This window comes from Bidens hawaiensis, unplaced genomic scaffold (assembly GCF_021521415.1).
Source record: "Bidens hawaiensis isolate Kalapana, Puna unplaced genomic scaffold, B.hawaiensis_p1.1 tig00052497_1, whole genome shotgun sequence".
NCBI lineage: Eukaryota > Viridiplantae > Streptophyta > Magnoliopsida > Asterales > Asteraceae > Bidens > Bidens hawaiensis.
The window spans coordinates 51372-77396 of record NW_027506223.1 but is presented as its reverse complement, the minus strand read 5'-3'; the positions used below and the strand labels follow the sequence as shown (position 1 = coordinate 77396).

The 26025-nt window shown below is 38.4% G+C and overlaps 1 protein-coding gene across 1 annotated transcript; it reads left to right on the top strand.

Moving 5' to 3' along the window:
* The first annotated feature begins 22210 nt into the window (after nucleotides 1-22210).
* Nucleotides 22211-23382, top strand: LOC143617153 (thaumatin-like protein 1b). Its single transcript, XM_077089802.1, has 3 exons — nucleotides 22211-22963; nucleotides 23041-23123; nucleotides 23202-23382. The coding sequence occupies exons 1-3, from the start codon at nucleotides 22221-22223 to the stop codon at nucleotides 23204-23206; spliced, it is 831 nt and encodes a 276-aa protein (XP_076945917.1). The 5' UTR covers nucleotides 22211-22220; the 3' UTR covers nucleotides 23207-23382.
* Nucleotides 23383-26025: the final 2643 nt, after the last annotated feature.

The following is a 26025-nucleotide window of genomic DNA, read 5'->3' as shown; positions in this document are numbered from 1 at the left end:
TCTGACTTGACCTTCATCATCAAGTCATTTGAAATGGATGAAAAGTTAAGGATGGGCAATCACATTAGTTCTCTCTCCAAAGCTGGTATGACTACTGGATCTGGTGTTAGCACGGCATTCATAAGCCAATCTCACACCGCTGCTCACAATGCAAGTTCAACCTTCAAGTTTGTTGCCGCACCTCAAGCTTCATCAAATTCATGCTCCTTTCAGAATATTGTTGACAAGGCCGTTGCACAAGCCTTAAAGGCTCATGGAATCAAAGCTTCAGCCAGTGCTCCGCTTACTCTGCACCTCAAACCATCTCTGCTGATAATTCCAATATGGTACTGTTTCATGCCTTTATGGCAAGCCATTAGGAGTTATTGCAAGGAAAGTTGCTTCCTCCTTCCTTTGAGCAAGGAGATCTTCCCGAGATCAACAAGAAGGACTCAAGAAAATGGACATCAAGTACCAGATGGTCATGGACGTTCACAGAGCTACCAAATTTATGAAGAATTGCTTCCTCCTTCCTTTGAGCAAGGAGATCTTCCCGAGATCAACAAGAAGGATCTCAAGATAATAGACATCAAGTACCAGATGGTCATGGACGTTCACAGAGCTACCATATTTATGAAGAAGTATGGGAAGAACATCTTCAAGGATACTGATGGGAAGAACATTGGGTTTGAGAAAGACAAGCTGCATTGTTACAACTGTGGGGAACCTGGTCACTTTGCTAGAGAATGCACCAATCCACCGATGGTAGTGGGTGATATCAAGATCACGGAGATGTCGGATAATGAGAGTGCTAAAAGGCCTGACAAGAGGAATGCTCCAAACTACTCCGGAAGCTAAGAGTCCCTAGAATTGGTCTAGGAAGTGAACCCAAGGGAAACTTTGAGTCGAGCTCAAAGGCCATGATCACAAGAACTGCAGAGTCAACTACATGTGATTGGGAAGAATATCAATTTGAGGAGTTAAAGAACCCTCTGACCTTTGCTGGGATGGCTTTCACTGATCGAGCTAGCACCTCTTCAAGCACTGCTGATGGAATTCCTACACCTACCTCACTCATTCCCGAGGTACATAAAATTTGCACACGAGCTTGTATTGATAAGGTCTTACATTATAGAAATCATAATGCTAAAATATTAGATCAAATTCATTGAATTAAATGTCAAAATGAAGAATTTAAAAAGGTTGAACAGTTCTATGCCACTAGGATTAAAACTCATGGTGATGACATGGCTAAACTTAGGGAAAAAGTCTTTATAACTCAAAAATTAGCTCAACATTATGAAAGACATGTAATTGAGTTAAAAGCTAAGATTGATGAGTTAGAACTAGATTTAGCCCAAAGAAAGATTATTATTGAAAACTTTGAGTTAGCGTCTGAGAAACTAAACAAAATAATTGGAGCACATATGGGGTTAAGGATAAAGACAGAATAGGCTATGATAGTTCTGCAGTTCCACCTCCTATTAATGATAACTATACTAGCCTTCCTCACTTTAGTTTTAATTCCCCACCTGAGGACGAAATGTTCTATGGCATCGGTCATGTGCCAAAGCCAAAGATTTTTTTCCCGCTACTTCCAAGGCAATTTATCCAATTGTTTCTTCAGTGAGTCCCTAGTGGTAGTTCGTCTTCTTCAGCAGGTTGTGTAGAAGAAAGTAGGTGTGTGGAACAAACAAGGGTTGTGGAGATAAAAATTTACTTTTTGACTCATCAATTGTCAACCCTGTCTGTAATAATAGTTCTTCTAAAAACATTTTGAACAATCATGTAACTGATGAGAGTGTTCATGTTGGCACTTCTCTTAATGTTGAGAATGAAAGTGATGTTTCCACTTTCGACAGTGACTGTGAAACTATTTTTGATGAGATTGTGTTTAATAGAAATGTGCAAGAAAAGGTATCTGTGAATACTAGCCTACCTAACTATTCATCAACTGATAGTAGAGTTGAGGAAATCAAAGAAAACAAAAATTGTTTTGAAACGGAAAAAGCAAGTACATCGGGTAAATATGTTCCACCTCATAGAAACACTTTTTATCAATCAACTAATCAATCTTATCAACCTCAACTGTACAATCAATTTGATAATAGTTACTGTGGTTATTATCCACAAGATTATGTCAACTCTTTCTATTCAAATGTTTGTGGTGATCGGGGTTATAGATCTGACAACTTGTTTGTTCCATTCCAAGCATCACCCTATTCACCACAACCTATGTATCATAGTTCTGACAATTTCTATAGGGAGGATAGGAAAATACTATGTTATGTGTGTGCTAACCCGTCTCAACTTGCAACACATTGCATGAAGTGGCATAAAATGCAAAAGGAAACGAACAGTCAGTTTAATCAATTCCGTTCCATAGCTAAACCAAGCTCAAGAACAAGAAATGATCAACCTGATAGTTTTGCCAATGAAATGGATGTGAGATCCAGAAATAAGAAAAACAGTACACCTCCTTTCTGGATAACCAAAAAGGAGAGAGCAAAAAGGAATTCAAAGACTGAAAAGTCCAAGAATTCATCAAAAAGAAATTAGAAAACAAATCCAAATATTGAAAATCTGAGGATTTTGTTTTAAAACCAAAGAGAAGACAGTCTAGAAAATCTTTGAAACAAGAGACCTGCACGCTCATGGACTCCTAGAGACTGTTCTTCTGACTCTAACACGTCCCAAAACTTCATAAATCAAGATGTGAAAAGGAAATTTGACAACCTTATGGTTGACCCTCCCGAGAAAACTAAGTCTCGGATACCCGTATCTAATTAAGTTGTTAATGTGTGTAGGGTCAGCCAAGATGACCTGTAAATAGTATTTGGTACATGGATAGTGGATGAACCCAACATATGACAGGAAATGAATCCTTGTTGTTCGACGTTAAACCGTTTGATGGCAGATACGTTTATTTTGCTGGAAATATGGGAGGGAACATTTCAAAACAGGAAAGAGTGTCAAATGGAATTCTGACGTTTGACGACGTCAATCTAGTGGAGCATCTCAATCATAATCAGCTCAGTGTATCTCAAATTTGTGACAAATAGTATTCCACCTTGTTCACCGAGAATGAATGCTTGATTCTCAAACCAGTTTCAAAGTCCCTAAAGAATGGATACTAATGCGCACTCTGAGGCATAATGATGCTTATATAATATATATGAATAGCTCATATTCACGTAAGATCTCTTCACGTTTATTATATAAGGCCTCGAAGAACGACTCATCCCTATGACATAGACATCTTGGTCATGTGATTTTAAATATCTAAACAAATTGGTTAAAGGAAACATGTGTGGGGCTTGCCTTTTAAATCTTTTTCTTTCATTGAAAAACGTCTCTCATGCTCAAAATGCAAGCAACACAAAGCTCCCTCACAAACCCAATACGATCAACTCCATAGATTCCATTCTTCAGCTGTTACATATGGATTTGTTTGGTCCTATTCATCCTCTAGCAATCGGCCGAAAAGCCCATTGTCTTGTGATTACTGATGACTTTTCCTGTTTCAGCTAGACATTCCTTTTAGGGCACAAGGATGAAAACGCCCAATTTCTGATCATGTTCATCACGTTGGTTGTGAGACAGACAGATAAGAAGGACAAGTGTATACGAAGCAACAACGGAACTGAATTTTGCAACCGAACAGTGGATTACTTCTGCAGTTCAATTGGAATAGAACGTCACTTCAGTGCTCCTTATACTCCGCAATAAAATGGAGTAGCTAAAGGTTGAAATCGTACACTGATTGAAGCTGCGAGAACAATGTTATTAAACTCCAAGCTTCCACTGTTCTTTTGGCGTGAAGCCATCAACGCGGCTTGCTTCATTCAAAACCGTGTACTCTTTAACAAGCGTCTGAAGAAGACTCCTTACGAAGTCTACTACAAGACGAAGCCGCTAGTCAACTACTTCAAAACTTTTGGATGTCCCTGCACCCTGATCCATACCGGTGCTCAACCTGATCCCAAGTTTGCAGAAAAGGCTGATGAGTGTTACTTTGTTAGGTACGCATCCAACAAAACCGCTTATTGAGTCTACAACAAGAAGACAAAGCTGATTTTGAAATCCTATAATGTTGACTGACAAGAGGTAAATGATACTGATGCACGCACTGGACCAGACTGGTTGTTTGATTACGATTACCTGTTCAACCAGTTTTGCGGCATGTCTATTCCACCACCTGCAAGTACTCAAGTTCCATCTTCTTCACAAGAACCTTTGTTGATGCAAACCCTAATCAAAAGTCTGTCTGAGGTGGATATCTCTGTTATGCCTGCAATACCTGCACCACCTGCAATTTCACCTCCTCCTCCACCTCAAGAAAATAATCAAGTTGTTAACAATCCTGCCCCTCAAGCTTCTCCTCAAGCTGCTGTTTCAACTGAGTTAGTTGAAGTTGAAGATGTTTCTGATACCGACTCAGAGGACTCATTTTAGTCTGCTGATAATGTGGAACAACATCAGACCGAACCCGTAGCAGATCTTCAAGTAGCTTCTAGCATGGTAGAATCTGTTGCCACACCTCCCTCTGCTGATGAAACAGCTCAAGTAGCTACTCCTGTTGAAGAACTCGCTACTAGTGATTCTGATCACACTGCTACAACTCCAATCAATACCATCGTTGTTCCTTATGGTGAAGATCTCTGGGAAGAACAAATTGCTCAAGAGAATAAAGTTGATCAACCTGACTCTGTTTTATCAACTGTCGATGTTCTTGAAGGCGCTCCTCGCATCTTCCATCCCATTGAGAATTTCTCTATAAAACTTCAAGCAGATCCAGTCACCATTGTCGAAGACATTCCTCAGTTTCCTATCCATCGATGTCATCCAACAGAGAACATCATTGGTTCTCCATCTGCTGGTATCCAAACGAGAAGTAAACATGGTACCATTAACAAAGGCCTTTTTGCTTGTTTCATTTCACTGGCTGAGCCGAAGGATCATAGAGTGGCCCTGAAAGAAAACTCGTGGGTCGAGGCTATGCAAGAAGAACTGTTACAATTCAAGAAACTTCATGTTTGGGGATTGGTCAAGATGCCGCCGAATAAGAAACCAATTGGTACAAAGTGGGTCTTCATGTTAGTGCACGGTTTGTGACTGGTGATTTGCAGTTAAAGTATTCAAGATTAAAGTATTCGATAGCTACGGAAAAGGGGGTGTCTAGTGCACGAAATGGTTGTCCGTAGCATTCGAACAAGTTATACATAGTCTAGATTGTTTATTTATTGTAAATGGCCCATTCGCTATGGTTTGTATAGCGAATGAGGTCCATTCGTTATATGCTAGGCTAGTTCGTTAAGGTATAAGCTCATTCGTTATGGTAGCATAACGAATGAGAGCTAGTTCGTTAAGTTTATAAGCCCATTCGTTATGTAATATAACGAATGGAGGCTGGTTCGTTAAGTTATCATCACTCGTTATGGAATCATAACGAATGGAGTCTAATTCGTTATGAAGATATAATGAATTAGACTAAATTAACGAATTGGTGCTTTGGCCTATAAATAGGCATATTCATGCTCATTTGTAGGTGTACATATTTAGAGAGAGATCTAGATCTAAATTATGCTCTCCATAAGTTATTTCCATCCACCATAATGTATTCTTCAATATTTATCAATAAAGTAATAATTTAACGTTTAGATTCGTATTGTATAATCGATGTATCATAGCGGCTAGATCCGTAACGGGTTTCAACACTTCATAAACAAGAAAGATGACAAAGGGGTTATTATAAGAAATAAAGCAAAATTGCTTGTACAAGGTTTCTCTCAGCTTGAAGGCCTTGATTATGATGAAACTTATGCATCCGTGGCTAGGCTTGAAGCAATTCATCTTTTTCTTGCCTATGCCTCGTACATGAATTTCAAAGTGTATCAAATGGACGTGAAGACTGCCATCTTGTATGGGAAAGTAAAGGAGGAGATCTACGTGAAGCAACCACCAGGTTTTGAAGATCCTGATCGTCCAAACCATGTTTACCGTCTTGATAAAGCTCTTTATGGCCTGCACCAAGCACCTTGTGTGTGGTATGCTACCGTAGCAGAACATTTTCTAAAGAATGGCTATAGAAGAGGAGTTATCGATCAAACGCTATTTATCAAGAAGGTAAAGGATGATCATATATTGGTCCAAGTGTATGTTGATGGAATTATCTTTGGGTCTACATCTGATAAGCTGTGCAGAGAGTTTGCTGAGGTCATGCAGAATCGGTTTGAGATCAGTTCTTTGGGGGAGATGAGTTTCTTCTTGGGTCTTCAAGTTGAACAAAAGGAGGATGCGATTCTGATTCATCAAGAAAAGTGTGTTAGAGACATCGTCCAGAAGTTCGAGTTCGAAGACTCTACTCCCTTCTCACTCTGATCGCTACCCGACCTGTGCTTGCTCCAGATCAATCGGGGACTCCAGTTGATCAACATCTCTACAGATCCATGATCGGCTCCTTGATGTATCTGACTGCCAGCAGGCCGAACATCATGTTCCCTGTCTGTCAGTGTGCCAGATATCAGTGTAATCCGAAAGAGTCCCACCTAACCATTGTTAAGCGCATATTTTGGTACCTTAAGGGAAAGCCTTGCTTAGGTCTTTGGTATCCCAAAGACTCCCCTATGGTACTGTATGCTTACACTGATAGCGATTATAGGTGATGTAATCTAGATCGAAAGTCAACATCGGGTGGATGTCAGTTCTTGGGTGATAGGTTGATCTACTGGCAACGCAAGAAACAAGTTACTGTGTCCACCTCCACTGCTGAAGCAGAGTAAATTTCCGCATCCGCTTGCAGCTCTCAAGTCATACGGATCCAGCATCAGCTGCTGGATTACGGTTTGAATTTCTTTGCCACCCTCATTAAGTGTGACAATGAGGCAGCTGTGTGTATTGTTAAAAACCCGGTCCAGCACTCCAAGACAAAGCATATTGACATCGGAATGCATTTCATTCGTGATTGTTATAACCGGAAGCTTGTCGTAATAGAATGGGTCCACACCAACTACAACTTTGCAGACCTGTTTACAAAAGACTTTGATCGTGTCTGATTTTTGTATCTAGTTGAGTCATTGGGCATGATCTCTTTTGTTTAAAATTAAGTATTTTTTTTTCTTCTTAAGTTTTTTTTCTTGTTTAGAGTGTTTAAATATTTTTAAAATATAATTTTAAATTTTCATTTTATTTTAATTTTTTTAAAATTTTTATTTCAACTTTTCAATTTTTTTAAAATTTTTATTTCAACTTTTCATTTTATTTTATTTTATTTTATTTTATTTTATCATTCTATTGTATTTATCTTTTATTTTCTTTAAATTTTAAACTTAACTTATATTCCTATCTTTTAATTTTATTTATTTTTATTTTATTTTTTTCATTTTTGTATAGAAAGTTGTTAATATTTTTCAAAATATGTCACAATTTTAGAGGGAGAAAATGAGTTAACTTTAACTCACCAAAAAGATTTTCATTTTCTTTAAGAAAAACAAAAAGCTTAAGTCATTTGACTTACCAAAAAAGTTTTACATTTTATAATTTAATTATATTTTGTTAAGAAAATCATAAAAAGATTCAAAAATATATTCTCTTGTTTAGAGGGAGCTCCTGCTTAGAGGGAGTCAGAAAATATAAAATTATCAAATTTTGAAAAATTGATCCGACCTTTGGAAAATGATAAGAAATTATCTATAGTGATTCTAGCACATGAAAAGAGTAGATCAAAAGCCAACAAGATCATTGTTTGATGTATAGATAGGCTTGACAAATGAGTAAATATCATAGTGATATAAACTTAAATACTCGCCTATGCTAGTGGTTACACTCTTATGAAGTTGTTTCTGACTCCAAAATAAGTCATATCAATGAAGGCAAAAATGTTAATAGTCAGTCATTCACGAGCCCGTTAGTGATTGGTCACAATGTAAATTATTTCTTGTTTTAGATTCAAATATTGAAAAATGTCAAAAGAATTGAAGCAGAGAAACTGCAAAAAGCTAAAAAGTATTCAAAATCAACAAAAAATTGTTGATAGTTTATTCAAACAAAATCAACAACAAAAATGTTGATAATTTATCAAAGAAAAAGGGGTATATTATAACCACGTAACGTGGGGCAAACAAGTAAGTCCTAAACACTTTATATGAAGGCATGTAAGTCTGTATGGCTAGTAAGTCCATGGTTCAACATTTATATATCGTTTGAAAGAAAAGTTTGCAAAAAGTTTATAAAAGCTCAAAATGTTTTGATCAATCATTAGGGGTTCGGAGTCAATTCGGGGTGATACTGATGAACACAAATTATGCCTGAGGTATGATGGAGTTTGTAACATGCCGGATTAACAGGGGACCACATAAGTATTGTGCCTAATTCATACCTTAACGTATCACGGTGAAATCAAAATACTTGTTAAGTTTAAAGTTGACCAGCATATCTACAATCGACTTTGGGTTCTTGGCATAATAATATCCAAACAGAAATGTGATCTAGGACGCTATAGACAATGTGATTCTATGTCATGTTCTTTCTCACCAAAAGCAAGTATCTATCAAATTATGTAAATTAATATAATATAAATTTCATCTTTACTTCAAATTTCATATTTAATCTAAACTTTAATTTTAAGTTTTTCTTTTATTTTTATCTACATGTTAAAACTAGTTTCACTTTGTTGGTGCATTTTGTGACCGTCGCTATGCAATTCTGACTAGATGGGATGTGTTGGTGAAGTTAGCACAACTTCACGTGTTGGTGAAGTTAGAAGAACTTCACGTGTTGTGAAGTTAGCACAACTTCACGTGTTGTGAAGTTAGCACAACTTCACGTGTTGGTGAAGTTAGAACAACTTCACCATAGGCCCAAGCCCAAGCCCGCGAAGATATTAGTCTATATATATGTGTGTAATGTTTAGGGTTTGCAGTTAGTTTTTCCAGTTGTTTTAGTGAAAAGAAAGAGAGAGTATTTGTTAGAGAGAAACCGAGAGGGGTAGTCGCGTGGGATGGCCCGAGGTAGAGCTCACCTCGGGTCGGCCGTCTTTTGTTTTTCATGTTCGGTATGTAATGCTTTATAATTATTATATAAAGGATCTGCAGATTCGTTTTATCCCATTCGTGTATTTGTTTGTGTGTAATCGTGTTCTTCGTCTATATCACCATAAACGAGTCTAGGAGGATTCCGCACTCCTAGACATCGTGCGGATCTCGTATCGATCACCATCGACACCCCGAAGGGACTTACACATTTGTATTTTCTTTAATTTTATTTTTTTATCTTATTTATATTTAATTTATATTTTATTTTTTATTTTATTTTTATCCTTTATTTTTATCTTTTATTTTATATAGTTTTGTTTAAAATGTTATTTTACCTTTAATTTTGGTTTTAATGATATGTTTAAATGTAAGGCCCCGGCACCGGTAGCCCTACTTTAGCGTCGGATTTACTCATAAACACAGTTCTTACAAACCAGAGTTAATTAAAACATTCGTGGAATATAAAAGCTTTCATAAAACATTTCGTAACAAAACACGTCTTGTCTTAAAACATCATTTTGTCTTTCAAAATTAACGAACATTAACTTAAACGTCTTGAGTCTTCCGATGCCAGCCTCTTATTCAGTGCCACGTGTCTCCTCAAGCGAGCTGCCTCATCCTACTCACCTGCGTGCATACTAAAAGTCAGCTACGCTGAGTGAGTTCTAGTTAATCGTACGCCATACAATACAACACATACATACATATCTGAAGATACATATCCATACTTCACTAGTTACCCTTCTGTTCTACATACATACTTGCTACCATACATACATACATATCTACAATCACTAACCTCAGTCTACCGAGAGTACGTTCATAGTCCGCCGTCTATACCTGTACTCACGATCGTGAACACGTAAAAGGTCCGCAGTCCTTACCTATGTTCACCATTCATGGTACGTACAAGGTCCGCGATCCTTCCCTATACCATCATACATCCACAACACGTACAAGGTCCACGATCCTTCCCTATGTTGCAACCTAATTCATAGCACGTACGAGGTCCGCAGTCCTCCCCCATGCTAAAGCACGTATAAGGTCCACAGTCCTTTCCTGTGCTGACGCCTATCTACATTACGTATAAGGTCCGCAGTCCTTATCTACGTTACGTATAAGGTCCGCCGTCCTTATCTACGTTGGCGTCTATCTCCTATAACACTTATAAGGCCTACCGTCTCTATCTACGTTTACATCTATCATCTACATCACGTATAAGGCACGCGGTCCTTAACTACGCCATCACCTGCCAAGTCTATGTCCAACAGAAGTTAGAGGGATTTGCCATCCTAACTTACTATGTCGAACGTAGAACTCACATACCATTCGTGTACCTGTATACACATACTTCACATATACAATAATTACATCATAGCATAAAAGCATTCTAGGCGTTCTTTACATCCTTCATTTAACAACCATACCCCTTGTCGTTACGTGCAATATCCGAAGATCGTTCACGCCCCGACAAGTATTCATTTGTAATATTCATACATCCTCGATATATAATATTCGTACCTTTATTTTTAACCTGACAGTACGCGCAATATCCGAAGATCGTTCGCGTACCGACAAGCAATCATTCATATCCATCACATATATCACATATGGCATACACTTATCACTTAGGATAAATGTATTAACAACACATCAAGTATGCACACAGCCCCGAAAACATAACAAGGAATGAGGCTAGAAACTCACCTGAACTCTGCTTCTTCCTCTGATAGTTGTAAATCCCTTCTTTAACTGAGCTCGGCTGACTGTATAAGTTACACGTATCAATACTCGCCTGATCTAATCTGGTGGCCTAGTATTAGCTTACTTTTACTTATCGTTTTAATCTATTCTCTAATCGAACTTGACTTTAGGCGAAGTTAAACCTTAGGCGAACTTAGCTTTAGGCGAAGTTAAACCTTAGGCGAACTTAGCTTTAGGTGAAGTTGTCATCAGGCGAACTTGGCTTTAGGCGAAGTTGTCATCAGGCGAACTTGGCTTTAGGCGAAGTTGTCATCAGGCGAACTTAGCTTGCAGGCGAAGTTGTCATCAGGTGAACTTAGCTTGCAGGAGAAGTTCATCAGGCGAACTTAGCTTGCAGGCGAAGTTGTCGTCTGCAGCTACTGTTCGTTCTTAAATCCCTTATTCACCTTCGTTTCTTAACCAAATATCTCGATTTAGGTACCCACGGGATCGTCTGACCAGCGCCTATAAACCCCAACCATCAAATCGACCAAACATCGATGTTTAAAGGGTGCGATTTAGGCATATAGGTTACGGGTTCTTTTTATCAATCGATTAACCCATCAAATCATAACCATTTTCAGTAAGATTAGCTTTGTTGGATTCGTTTTTACCATACAAACTCAGATCTATCATTTCTCAAATCAAACCGAACCTATACGAACGATTTCTAACTATAAACGTACCTTGAACGAGTCGAACTACGAACACGGTTAAGCCTTGATGTTGTTTTGGTCCGTCACAACGTTCCAGCACCAACAAGTTCGGGTTTTCGCCTTCGGATCTTGGTTCGGGTTGTGTGTGTTTTGGGTGTGTGTGTATGGAAATGAGGATTAAATGGTGGTTAATGGTATTTATATTTAGGGATCATGGGCTTAAGCCCATGGACTCTCCTTCCTTCTTTCATAACCCAAGTCCATAACCCATATCCATTACCCAACACTAGCCCGACCCATACCAACTCCTACTCTATTTATTTATTTCCCGATAACCCGAGTAAACTTTCCCTCTATTATTAAGTAATATAATTAATATCATTTTGGAAATTTCGGGATGTTACATTAAATCTTATCTTTGTTACAGTTTTAGTTTTAGTTTTATTTTTATTTTTATTTTACCTAAAATGATTTTTTATTTGTTTTTTAATTTTCTTTTTGTTTTTATTTTTTAATTTATTTTTAAGTGTCTAGTTTGGGTTAATGTTTACAACAAGGTCCCCAATGCAACGTTTGTTAAGTGTTGAACCGACAAAAATATATCTTATATCTATTTAAAGTGCTTGGATCTGGTGGGTAAATATTTTGCGGGTTTAAATTTGTAAATATTTTCAGAGTTCGAGGGTCGAGAGTGTAAAATCATTTATAACTCGAGATGTTTTGACCCTATCGCGAGATAGGTTGACCTTATAAATAGGTGAAATCAAAATATCCTTCATTAATTTCAAGACAGTCTTATTCAAAACTCTCTCTCACCTACTTTTTCTCTCAACCCAAGCCGCCACCACCACCTAAAACTCATCGGACCTTCAAGATCTTCAACTAAAACAACATATCTGCTCTCATAATTACACCTAATCATCTAACAACATGGACAAGTTCCATGTGGTAAATATTTACCCTTGTTGTTTCATGTTTATGTTCTGGGCTAATGAATAGTTAACGACGGAACTGTTCATGGCCGGTTGGTTATCTTATTGTTGTTCTTAGTCCAAATTGATGCTAGTCTATGATTGTCGATATCTTTAGGAGTCTTGATGTTGATGTAATTGAGTTTTTATGTTAGTTGGTATAATTTTTGATTTTTAGGGTTTGTAGGTTGTTCTTGAGTTTGATAAAACCATATTATTATTTGAATGTGTTCATAAGCTGCCCAGATCTTCATGTTGTATGAAGATGAACCTAGAAAATAGCTTAAGGGTTGAGGTTATGATGAATTTGAGTTTGAATACAACTACTCAAATAAAACTGTATTCGAATGTAACTATTGGATTTGAAGGGGGGCTAAGGCTGTTATATTCGAATGGGATGTCATTCGAATGGGACATAATTATTGGTCTTAAAATGGTTCAAGGTCAATGTATTCGAATGCAATTTGCATTCGAATGGAAAATTTGTTGTATGATAACCTGACCAAGGACAATGTATTCGAATAAACATTCATTCGAGTGGACTTTTGTTTACAATTGGGAACTTGGTTGAGGATTGGATCTGTGAAAAGTGTCAAGTTTAATGGATTCGAATGGCCATTCGAATCGAATTGCCATTCGAATTAACTGTTATCAGATGTCATGTTTCCTAGGTATTTTGTATTCGAATGGTTCAACATTCTGATTATACATTCTAACAGAGAATATTGACTTGTGGCTAAGTAAATTGTATTCGAATGGATAATTTAAATGTCCATTCGAATAAGGTAAACAAGTTGTTATATGTTTCAAGATCATTTGAATAAGCTGAAATCTTTAAAAAATTCCAAGTACATTGTATTCGAATGTACATTGTATTCGAATGTCTGTTCGAATGACTCAAAATTTTCAGAGAATCTTTCAAGGACAATGCATTCGAATTATCATTCTAATAGAATCAGTATATTCGAGTGTTTTATACCTGAAAATTCTTAATCTGCTAAAACTTGCTTGATCTTTAAAAGAGTCTCGTAATCTGTTTCAATTCGAATACAAAATACTAAGTGCTCCCTGTTGATCATTCAAGTCTCATTCGAATACACCATACTTAGACAAATTTTCTGGTTTGTTCAAACTTTGTATACATAACTTTTGTATAGTTAAATTATAATTTTATCTTTCTTTTAGGATTAAATCTATGTACATATTTGTTTTCTTACAACTCAATTATCAACACTAATGTCTCTTTTGTGTCTTATAGGGTCATAATAGTTTTTGTTCTTTGGAAATCCCAAGAAAGAAGAAGTTTAAAGTGTTCATATCTATGATTAAGGGATTACAAACTTGTATATTATCCTATGCAATCTCTACTGCTCCAAAAGTTCACTACTCATGGATATAGCACTTTTGGACAAAAGCAAGAATAAAGAAAGGCGGCTCCAGAATCACCTCAGAAATTGATGGGCTAAAGGTGACTGTAAATGAGAATGTTATTAGAGAAGCATTGCAAATTGAAGATAATGCAAATGATCTGTGCACCACCTTTACAAAGGAACAAATAGCAGACTATTTGGAAGAAATTGGATATGACGTTGAATGGTTGACATGTGAAAAGAAGCATCTGCCCAATTACTGGAAGCTTCCTTTCCATATTGTAGCTAACTGTCTATCATCTAAAAAGGGTGGGTTTGATTAACTTAACACTGATTGGGTTGGAGTAATGTTGAGTTTGGCGAGGAAAGAAAGTACAACTACTCTCAATTGTTCTTCAAGTACATCCAACTAAATGTGCTTGCCAAAATCCGAAGAATGATGTATCCTCGGTTTATCCAATTGATTTTGGACTATTTTCTTCCCGACACACCAAAGCCAACGGATGCTGATGAAGTTGACGAAGAGGGAAACACATTTGAGTTTTTTGAGCCGTTTCATGTTAAAGAGATCAAGCAATCTGCCATAAGTACAATTCTCAAGCCCACTGGTAGAAGTTCTTACAAATACATGGGTGAACAATAGGGTGAAAAGTTTGGTCAATTCAAGGAGACTGAGTCTGATAGTGAAGAAGTTGAGATTGAGGAGGAAGGAGATGATGATGATGATGATGATGATGATGATGATGATGACGACGATAATGATGATGAGGATGAAGGTGATGATATGGAGGAAGAACAGGAGGATGAACCTGTTGAGGAACCGGTTGATGATTCTGAAACAGAGTCGGAAGCAGCTGTGGTTAAAGAAGGCAGATCCAAAAATAAACATGAAAAGAAAAAGAGGAAAACTGGTGAGTCCTCCAAAAGATCTGCTACTGAGGAGGACGGAGAAGAAGAAGAAGAGGAGGAGGAGGAGGAGCCAAAGCGTTCTCTCAAACGGTTGAAGAAGGTCAAAGACTCCAAGAAGTCTTCTCCTTCCAAGGTGCCTCAATCTAAGGTATCCTTTCCTTCGATTTCTGAGATGATACAAGACCAAGCAGCACAAACCACCACCACACCTCAAACCACCATCATACCCGACCCACACATAAGATCACCTACCTCATTAGCCAAAACCATAGAAGCCCTTAAAGCCAAACAAATCGAATTCACCAAAACCCAAACCCCAATCTCACCTAAAACCAAGCCCAAAACCAAACTGACCTCACCCAAAGCCCCAACCAAATCTAGTCCTAGGATTATCCTTAGAACCAAATCCAAACCTAAGAAACCATCACTCGTAGATGAAACAGTTACCTCACCCGAAACCTCACCAACCCACCTATATGAGCCCATTCCATCCTTATTTGAAAACATTCCTACAACCACCCAAGCCGAGACCAACATATCCCCTAGGACCACCACTCCCGTCACCTCACCCACATACTGATTTGCCTCACCAATTAGAGGCACATCAATCTGGACCTCCACATTTACCCAAGCCACCTCAACCACCATAGAAACAACCACCACACCAACCAGCCTACCCTTAACTGTAGCTACATCTTTTCCAACCTTAACCTTGCCCATTCCAACTACCCCACACTCAACCTTTTCAACCACACCTTCCTTAATCCATAGGAGCCCTATCATTGCTACCACTCCCATCTCAAGTGAGAAATCGAAGAAGTCACAAGTGTACCAAGATCCTATCCTCGATAGGATTCAGGCATTGGAGGACGATAATGAGAACCGTGCAAAGCGGGAGCTCATGTTGATCAAATTTCTCAAATATCAACAAGCCATCAACCAAGAAGTCACTCGACAACGTGACGCTTTGGTAGATCAATTAGCCACTTTACAAGAACAACGTGATTTGGATCAAGCTCGAATCACAAGTCAGAGAGACTGGATTAATATGCTACAGCAAAGAATTAACAATCAACAAAAGTTTATTAACAGCAATTCTTAGAGAAATGCTTATCAACATGTTGGGTTGGAAAAGCTTGAATCAAGGGTCACAAAGCTGGAGACAGATCCTCTTTCCTCTTCTAAATTTGCAAGTGGTTTTAGGAGGGAACTTCATTCCACTCTTATTAGTGTGTGGACGAACTTTGAACGTCTCGATGCAAGAGTTGGTGGGTTGGAAGGTTCGGAGATTCGTGAAGTGAGCAGGTTGATGGATGAGCGTGTGAGGTGCGTAATATGGTGAGCAGCTTGAAGGACAAATTGAAGAGGAACGAGATAGGCAAGGGAGTGTGAATAAGTCGTTGGTCAATCGATACCTCGTGGTGATGGAGTTTATGCGATTGACAGATGAGTATGTTGAGAACCCGAGTTCATCTCATGGAGAATTTTAGAGGGTTGCTACATGTAGTTGAGCCAAAGGTCGAGCAATTCAACCGTAGACAAACTATACTTGCTCGTTTGGCCACTGACGCCCAAAGGGTCAGAGCTCTTGGAAACCTTCACGGTTTCCTCTACACGGGAGAGCCAAGAAGGGATGGAGGTGAAGGAGGTTCTGGTTCTAAGGCTGCTGATGATGAGCCTGCAGTCGTTGTTGGAATCGTCATGGGTACTGAGCCTGTAGTAACTACTGCTACTTCATCTGGGCAAGCCAGTTCTACAAGCTCACCACTTGTTGCACCCACTACTAGTGCTCAAGTGAGTGTCATGGTTACAAATGCCTTAGTTGTGTATGCTTCTCCACAGAAAGCAACTCAAGGTGACAACGGTGATGATGGTGATGATAATGGTGACGATGATGATTCTGACGATGGTGATGAGAAAAAGGATGACGAGGACGATGACCATGAGTATGATAGTTTCGATGAACCTCGTGGTGGTGGAAATGGTGATGGAAGTGGTGATGGTAGTGGTAGTGGTAGTGGAGACGCTACCGGAAATAATGCGGTTGATGATGAACCGCCAAAGGAGGCTAAGAAAACGAAAGTGACGGATGTTGCGGTGAAGGCTGAACTCTCCTCTTTACTAAATGTTTGTTCTTTTGCAGGTACCGACTCACCCGTCAAGAAAGCTGTGGAAGAAAATAATGATGATGGTGACGATGACATCAATTATTCTCCTAACCCCGACACACTAGTTAGTGAGAATGTTGAGAAGACTGTTGAAGAGCTAGTTGTCACTTCTGCTGCTAATCCTGCTCGAAGGAAGTCAAGAAGAGGCGTCAAGTATTATAGTGTGAGCAGGATGGGAAGCTTGCGATATATGTCAAAGCCATACCATGATTCAGACCCCATTCTTTATGGAAAATGGCACAAAGATAACCAAAGCTGGGCCATCCGACGTGCCAATTGGGATCTGACATACCTCACCTATGGAGACATGCACTCGATGTCCGTGCTCAACATGAACTACTTCAGAAAAACCATCGCTCGAGACGATAGCAAGGACATCGTAGAATTATGGTTCAAGAACAGGTTATTGACAAGAGAGTGGAGGGCTGACTAACCGACATTTGCAGTCAATCCGGGTAGGTCATCCAAGACAAAGAAGATCAACCCCTTCACCAACAAGCCGTCCAAAGGAAGACGATACAAGATGCCAGAAGATCATGGCAGACCAATTTGCCATGGGATGCCCTTTGAGGACGACTTTCTCTATGACATCATCGCCTGAGAGTTCGACAACGTGTATGGCGAGGTCATCATTCACTACACGCGCACTCACGAGCTGCGGTTCTTTGACGAACACGAGCTTGCAGGCTTTGGAATCAGCGACCTCAAGAAGCTTGCGAAGTCGCCTCTTTGTACTGTTGAAGACGTCCGTCGTGACAACACGAACGCTGTCGTCGGAAAGTTCAACAAGTTCGTCAATCTACTTGTTGAAAAGCAACCATTTAAAGATCCAGACGATGTCTTTGAGTACGAGTCCGAGTGGTGATGGAGGTTAATAAAGCAAATACCAAATACTAGAGGGAGATTATTAGGCCATTTTCTGTTATTAGTCTTTCGTATTTGTATTTAGTTTCATTTATGTTGTTAGTTTGTTTGTTAAACTCTTGATGTTACGTTTGGGCCCTTGAGCCCATGTATTATGAGCCCATTGGGCCATTATGAATGAATATATCTGTATGAGAGATCACACTATATATTGTGTGAATCTCTCATAACACTAGTAACCTTTTGCCATATTATTATTTTCATACTTACAAACTCTCTCCTCTCTTTCTTTTCTTTCGGCCTTAATAAGTAAACACACAAGATTCGAGATCTCGGTCCTAACTAGTTGTTTCCGCCAACTAGTGTAGAGGTTGATTCAAGATAACTAGTAATAGTTAGAGTATTGTTATATCCGGTCACAGGACCTGCAAAACCCAACCCGATAAAACACGTATCCGAACCCAAACCTGAGAAAAGGCTAACCGGAACCTGAACCAAAGTAATTCGGGTTGGTTCTTGGGTTCGAATTCTTGGATTTGGATCAACCCCAATAAACTTTAGTTTTAAAAACATATATATTTTTAGGTATTACAGGCTAAGCCTCAGACATTGACAATATTATAATTTAGTCCAAATGGACTGCTCTCATTCCACCTATTATGAATTGATTTTTTATTGTTTGTTAATGTTTAAATTTATGACTAAAACAACTATAATCCAACACCCTAATCCCGACATACTGAAGACGATTATGTCGGTCTTGTTTATTTTGGTTAAACTTTGATAGATAATACTCTTTTAGGGTGTTTTATTGGTTTATTTTGTTTTGTTATTGGTTTATTTACATTACGAGTAAAGAATATGTTACATTTAAAAATTTTAGTAATGTTGTTTTTTTTTCATAGGATACTCGAAACCCGATTAACCTAACCCGAAAAAACCCGAACCCGAATTACTCGACCCCGAAGAAACCGTGAGAGATTTGGGTTGGGTTTCAGGTATTTGAAACCCGAAACCAGAAAAAACTAACCCTAAGAACACCCCTAGTGGTATCAAAGGTGGGTATGGTAGGGTTTAGGGTGGCATTGGTTTGTGATATGCGAAACGGTCATACACTTGACTTTCACGTGGTAAAGTGAAATGACAGGTTGCGATTTGGATTGAAGCGTTGGGTTGGTTGTAGTGTTGTGGATGGTTGAAAGTTGTTGGGTTGGAAACGGTTCAACTTGTAAACTAAACCTATTCGTTTCATCTTGGTTAGCACGAACCTTTGACTTAAGCTTTTTTCTTTGAACTCGAACCTCTTTTGCTTGAATCTTCCAATTTTTATTTTTATTTTTGTTTTACAAAATTGTTGAAGAGTAGAAGAGATGTATTTAAAAAATACAGTGAATTTGGTTTATTTATACAGTGTAAAAAAAATTTTTCGTTGGTCGTGATCACCATCAGTGATCAAAGTTGCTATCTCTCCAAGATTAAATCACAAGGGGTGGTGTCTCGTGCTGATCACGAAGTGTTCCCACTCCACCCTTAATCAAAACATGTAGCCTGACTTCAATCAACTTCAATCGAGTCCTCTTATTAATTTAAAATTAAATTAAATAGAAATAAAACACATATTCATCATTTTAAAAAATCAATCACAAAAATTTAAATAAACTTATTTTAAAAAGTACTTATATACACTAGAAATTAAAATAATAATAATAATAATAATAATAATAATAATAATAATAATAATAATCTAAAGTCACACGACCAAGCGTATGTTGCCGGTATTTTCCGTTTATGTTCTATAAATGTACATATTTAGTGCTAAACGTTCACTTAAACATAAAACATGTGTTTTCATCATCCTGCATGTTGTTGGTCTTGAAGATGTGGGGAGGTATCAAAGGTGGGTGTGGTGTTCTTGCTCGACACTGGTGCTATATCGCATCATGCTTTTATCCCGTCCGACCTTCGTGCTATCTTTGTGTTATTCTGCTTGTGTAGTGTTCTCGCTCGGCTCCTTAATGTGTAACACTTAGCTACCTGCATTAGTGCTCACATGGAAAACCTTCAACCCGTGGAGTTCTCCAAGCACGTGGGCCACACGCAATACGTGTGGTAGTCTATGACGTGTCTTTAAGCTACGTCATTCCACGGTCTCATCCTCGCACCCACACTCAAGGGTCGGAGGATCGGTCGTATTTTTGACGTCCGATTTATATAAGGGGTCTAGGCAACTTAGAGGCTAAAAGTTAGGTCATAAGGTTGGGTGAAGTGACGATGCATGTTAGTATGCTTAATATGACTATGAACCACAATCACTAGAAATGCAGTTGGGTGTTATATCATGGAGAATCAAGATATAAAGTGGAGATATATCTTAGTATGCTAAGATTGTAATCGGATGCTACATCGTCCTTTCTTTGTGTTATATTTGTTAACGGCGTCTCATGAGGCCGGGTGGGTGCTTTGTGTTATCAATAACATCTAAATATATAATATCAACCTATATATGTGCACTTTTTTTTCGACATGCATATGGGCACGTAAAAAAAATGCAAGATTTGCATATGTAGGTAATAAAATACATAATAAACGTATGTGTAGGACTTGCTACGCCATGTCATGCACGCCTCTCCACTTGTTTCATAAGTCGTTTCACCTTTTAAAAGAACGTTTAGAACTCGGCTATGTCATGCAAATGGATGTTTTACTCTCGTGATTAATGGTGAATGCCGAATGGGCGTCTAGCCCCTAGTTGTTCCCTATAAACAGGCATTTTGGTCCTTAGGCAAATCATCTGAACGGCTGCATGTGTAATCTTAAAAATCAATTAAATTATTATGGATTGATCATTAGAATACATCACTGGGAGGTGTTTGTTTAGCAGCTCCCTTTCTATATCAAGGGTCGATAAGAGTTTGATTGTGGTACCACCAAATTACAAACCCAGTGATAAGTCTTTTGGGTCTTAACAGACTAACACAATGATTGCCATATTGGGCCTAAGCATAACTAACCCAATTCTGGGTCTTTTGGCCTTTTGGGTACTTTATGGTTGAACTCCCAGTCCCAAGTCCCAACACAAACGTTAGGTCAATTATTGGTTAAGATTCAGTTAACAAACCAAATCACAAATTAAAACGAAAAGCGAAATAACATAAAACTTTATGAATGTTTGTAAAATCATCATTCACCGTTATATCTAGACTTGGCAGAATCAAATACGCGGTTACAAGTTTCACCTCTACTTTGTCAAAACCTGGACAAAAACCGTCGATAAAAGCAGAGCCGGCCCAGGCCTATGGCAGGGTAGTCGACCGCCATAGGCCCGACCACTCAGTAGGCCCGAAAATTTTTTTAAAAAAAATTATATTTTATAAAAAAAAAATTTGTTTAGGCCCATTTATAAATTGTTTCTATCCCCAATTACTTGTAGCACAATTCTCCAATTACTTGTAGCCCAATTCCCCAATAATAGATCCAGAAGAGAAGTCTGAATGTTTTGAAAAATAATACAACATTACAACGCCATCTCCAACTCTCCAAGCGATTACCGTACGTACGCCAACCAGCCACTGAGCCACAAACCACCAGTCCACCACCGTGAACGCCGGCGCTGACCACCAGACACCAGTCCACCACCGCCGCAGGCCCGCAGCCGGCTCCGTCAGTCCGTCCAAGACTCCAGCAGCAACAGCAAGGGACTAAGGGTTAGTGACTTAGTTTTAACTTCTTCTTTAGAATTAGTTGTTTATTACTTTATTTGTTTACTTGGTTTAGTTTTAGTATAAATGTTAGTGTCTTTGTGAGTTAGGGAATTAATCAGTTGTTGAATTGTTGCTTTATCAGTTTATGTTTATCAGTTTATTGAATATTTGAATTAACAGTTTTATTATTAATTATATTAACAGTTTTAGTGTTACAAGCGATCCACAATGTCTCAAGAAAGACTTAATGGCTTGGCGATGATATCTATTGAGAACGATGTGTTGGAAAGCAAAGATTATCAAGAATTGATCGAGAGTTTTGCTTCAAAAAATGCAAGGCGAGCATCGCGTTTCGTTTAGGTATGTAAATTAGATTATTTTGCTACAATATTTATGTTTTGTGTATTGAAATTAATATTACCATCGTATGATTTGCTTTTTTATTTGAGTTATCGAGTTTATATTTTACTTAAGTCTTAAGGCCCAAATTTAGATTCGCCTTCGGCCCAAATTTTTTTTGGGTTTCTCGGAGCCGGGCCTGGATAAAAGCCTGGCGAAATCCGACCATACCAAAAACCGATTCCTACCCAACCCGGTCCTTGACTTTATTGACCAAACCTATAACCGTTTTAAAAAAAAAAAAAACCCGATTTATGCAACTCTAATTATATGAAATTATTATATTTGTAAATACAAAATTAACAGAAACCAATTTTTGGTGGGAAAGAAAGTATTAATAACAAAATCCCAATCACAAGTTTTCTAGTGTCTTCCCCTTTATTATTCATTCTTCCACTGTCTGTCCCCGATTCCCAAATCCAAATCCAATGGATCATCTCCATATCATCACACTAATCCTGACATTCTCATCTTTATCATCACTAGTCCAACCCACCACCTTCAAGATCATCAACCGATGCCGCCACACCGTCTGGCCCGGTATCCTCACCGGCGCCGACAGACCCCTCCTCAACCCCACCGGCTTCGCTCTACCCCCAGGTAAATCCAGAACCCTACGAGTACCCGTAGCCTGGTCAGGCCGCTTATGGGGCCGCACCGACTGCACAACTAATCCAAATGGACAGTTAACTTGCGTCACAGCCGACTGCGGCTCGGGCAAACTCCAGTGCGAAGGCCGCGGCGCCGAGCCACCCGCCACGCTCGTCGAGTTTACATTAAACGGTGATCAGGGTTTGGATTTTTATGACGTTAGTTTAGTGGACGGCTATAATCTCCCGATGCTGGTGATACCGAGAGACGGTAAAGGCGCCGGCTGCAGCTCAACCGGGTGTTTGGTTGACCTGAACCGCGCTTGCCCTACCGCCCTCCGCGTGGGGGGTCGGAGGAGCGTGGTGGCCTGCAAGAGCGCCTGTGAGGCGTTTGGTGATCCCAGGTTTTGTTGCAGTGGAGAGTTTAATACGCCGGATACCTGTCCGCCGACAGAGTATTCGGAGTATTTTAAACATGTGTGTCCACGGTCTTACAGCTATGCGTATGATGATAAGACAAGTACTTTCACATGTGTTGGTGCTGATTATATGATCATTTTCTGCCCACTACCTTATACTAGGTAAATTATTGTTTATCAATGATTAGTTCATTAGTTGGTGATTGTAATTTATTGGGTTACTTTTATAATTTTGACAGTGAAAAGCTGTTGGAAGCGAGGAAGGAGAAGGCGGATTTGCCGCTTGTGAACAAAACCATGATGCATATCGGTCGGCACTCAGGTTTGTCTCGGTCTGGTCTGTGTTTTTTGATTTCCTGATGTGTTAAGAAAACTGCAATGATTTGTTTTTTTTTTCCAGAGTAATCTGCAGTTGGACTCAGGTTTTACACGATTGGTAAATGACGAAGTATGTGTTTTCTTGTTGTGTCTAGATTTGTTTAGTATTCAATTCGCGTGGGTCGATTTAGGTGACTTGCAAAATGATAATCTGATAAGGAAGTAAACTAAATAGGATCTTTTCATCTTTTCTTTGTTGGTTTGTTGTTTTGGAAGATATTAGATTTTGAATGACAATCCAAGTATAAGTTTGTAATTTAAGTTAAAGCTCAAAGAGATGAGTATTTAGAATGCATATAGGCCATGATCTTTGTTAGCCAATTGATCATGGCTAGTCGGCTTTTAGTCAAGCTTGATCACAGTTACTTGATGTAGCCGAATGGGCTTCTACTAGACCATCGGTTCACATATTGCACACCTGAAACAGTAGGAAGGATGTTGGAGGCTAATGATGATTAGACATTGAATCTTCTTTCAGAGAGGATGATCAACAAACAAAATGGTTGAGCCAGGGGATCTACTGTCCAAAAACATTATTACTGTGATGTGAGAATATAACTGACAGATAATATTTCACATATGATTAACCGTATATGATGGGTGTCATACTGTTTTTATCTTGGTTGATGTAGATGTAGATGCAGATTGAGTGTACCTTAATTAACTGTCTATTATTACTGGTTTCTCCTAATTTTCTCTGATTTCAAATGTCTTGTAGGCAAGTTAATATCATTGGTTGCCGTAGATGTAACGATCTGAAAATTTGATCGGGTATTGAACCGGCTCTTTACCAGTATCAAATAATGTTCTAATTACTATTAGTTTAAATAAAAGCCAACAATATAAAAAGTATAACAAAAAGAAATCCAAAAGTTTAGAAACTTAAAACAGTAATTGTTCAATATTAATCACTTGAATATAAACAAGTTTGAACTTAAAACATAATCATTCTTAATAAACATAACCAATGTTATAACATTTTCCAAAACAATGTTTTATCAAGTAGTAGATCGATTGTGATTGTCCCTTTGATCATGGTATTGATTATCTACGTCCATGCTCAACAAAGATTAAAAAATAAAAATCTAATAAATATAGGACTGTTTTTTAAATTTGTGTGAAAGTGAGTTTTTTTAACAAGTATAAAAGTGCATTTCTTTGTTTTTTGTTTACCATTTGAACACAAATATTTATATGCAACTGTAATGTGATGTTTTGATCCTTTGTACTTATGCAATAGGTGAAACATAATAACTGCTAGTTAAAGACGTTTAATGCAAATTTACTTTCATTTTCTGTCTTGTTGATATGTCTAGACTATATTTTACTATAAACACAAATGTGTTTCTTATTTGCAAAAAAACACAAGAATACATAAACTGTCTAGAAATATGATGACTTTCACTCTACTTCATCTTCAACAACTTCATGGTGGTAGAGTGTTCCCTAACAGTGCTACTGCTCCGGTTGTTGTACTTACGAAAACAAACAATTTCTATTGGAAGACTTGAATTCTTTTTAAAAAACCCATGTTGAACGAATTATGATGTTTGTTTCATACTACTTATGTAGTAGAAGTATTTGTAATTTATTGCTTTCATTTGCTTTCCATATTATGGCCGATTATAAAGTGTTAAAATTTATTTTATATACAAATGGTTCCAACAAACACACCACCATGTCATGCTAAGACCCCTCGCAGTGGGGCGCGCATGAGAGAGATGGTGGGAGCCCTTGGGCGCGGAACACCACCAAGGGGCGTGATGGTCGGTTAATTTGTATATGTTTTAGTTCGTTTATTATTTAGTTTTAACTGTTTATTCTAGAACTATCGATACTTCATACGTGTATTATTGGATTTCAGGTCACAGGCGTTAAAGTACTCAATATGGACCTGTTGTGACACGGAATGAAGACCCGGGATGCCCAGCACGTGAAACGGTGAAGTGAAGCGAAGATTGGTGCAGCAGTGTCCCATTGCCCTACGCGATGGGCTTGCTGAGGTCCCCATCGCGTACCGCGATGGGAGTTTAAAAAGATGTTGACCAGCAGTCAATCGCGGTACGCGATCGGCTCACAGAAGGCCCCGTCGCGTACCGCGACGGGTGTGCAGACGGGATTTTGGTTTATAATATCACTTTCATCAAGAAAAAAACCCTAACTTCGTTTTTGACGACCAAGAGGCGATTTCCAGCAGTCTTATAGGCGATTTCCACTATCCTAGCTCGTGTGAAGATCCTACATATGATTTCTATCATCCATTTCGAAGATTCAATGATGTCTAGGCTCGGCTAATCTCCTAGAATCGCACCCGGGATGTATAGTTTGTAACCATTTACAGTTTTTCTCATGTGATTAAGAATACTTATGTTTTGTTATTGAAGATTGATATATGATTATTGATGTTTAGTATTTCTGTGTGTTCGGTCGGTTTAGGTTTACGTTGTTCTGAACGATCTGTTACCAGTTGCTAGATAATTAGTCATATAACTGTTTGGTTAGATTGAATACAATAAAACGTACAATTACCCTTAACTGAGTCACACTGGCAAGGACTGTTTGATAACCAGTGCCGTGTGTAAAGTAATTGTTGACGTCTAAGGTTTTGTCTGGTTGATCAGTTTTCAGTTAATCGTTAATAATCAATCTGTTAGGTTGCATGAGATACTGTTTGGTTGCTTACTTGAATTCTCGAGTGTGGTTTGCTTTGTTAACTGCTTAATACTCGTTTACTTGTTCGTTGCTTAGTTCTCTTAATTTAAACTATTGCTTGTGTGATCAGCACTAAAACCGTTTACTTCATAATATTAAATATGTTACACGAATTGCATTGACCACATACTCCT

What these genes read in the sequence shown, in the direction of transcription:
- LOC143617153 (XM_077089802.1), top strand. Translation starts at nt 22,221, where the DNA reads ATGGATCATCTCCATATCATCACACTAATCCTGACATTCTCATCTTTA. An exon ending in TGCCCACTACCTTATACTAG is followed by an intron (nt 22,964 to 23,040) that starts GTAAATTATTGT and finishes TAATTTTGACAG; the next exon opens with TGAAAAGCTGTTGGAAGCGA.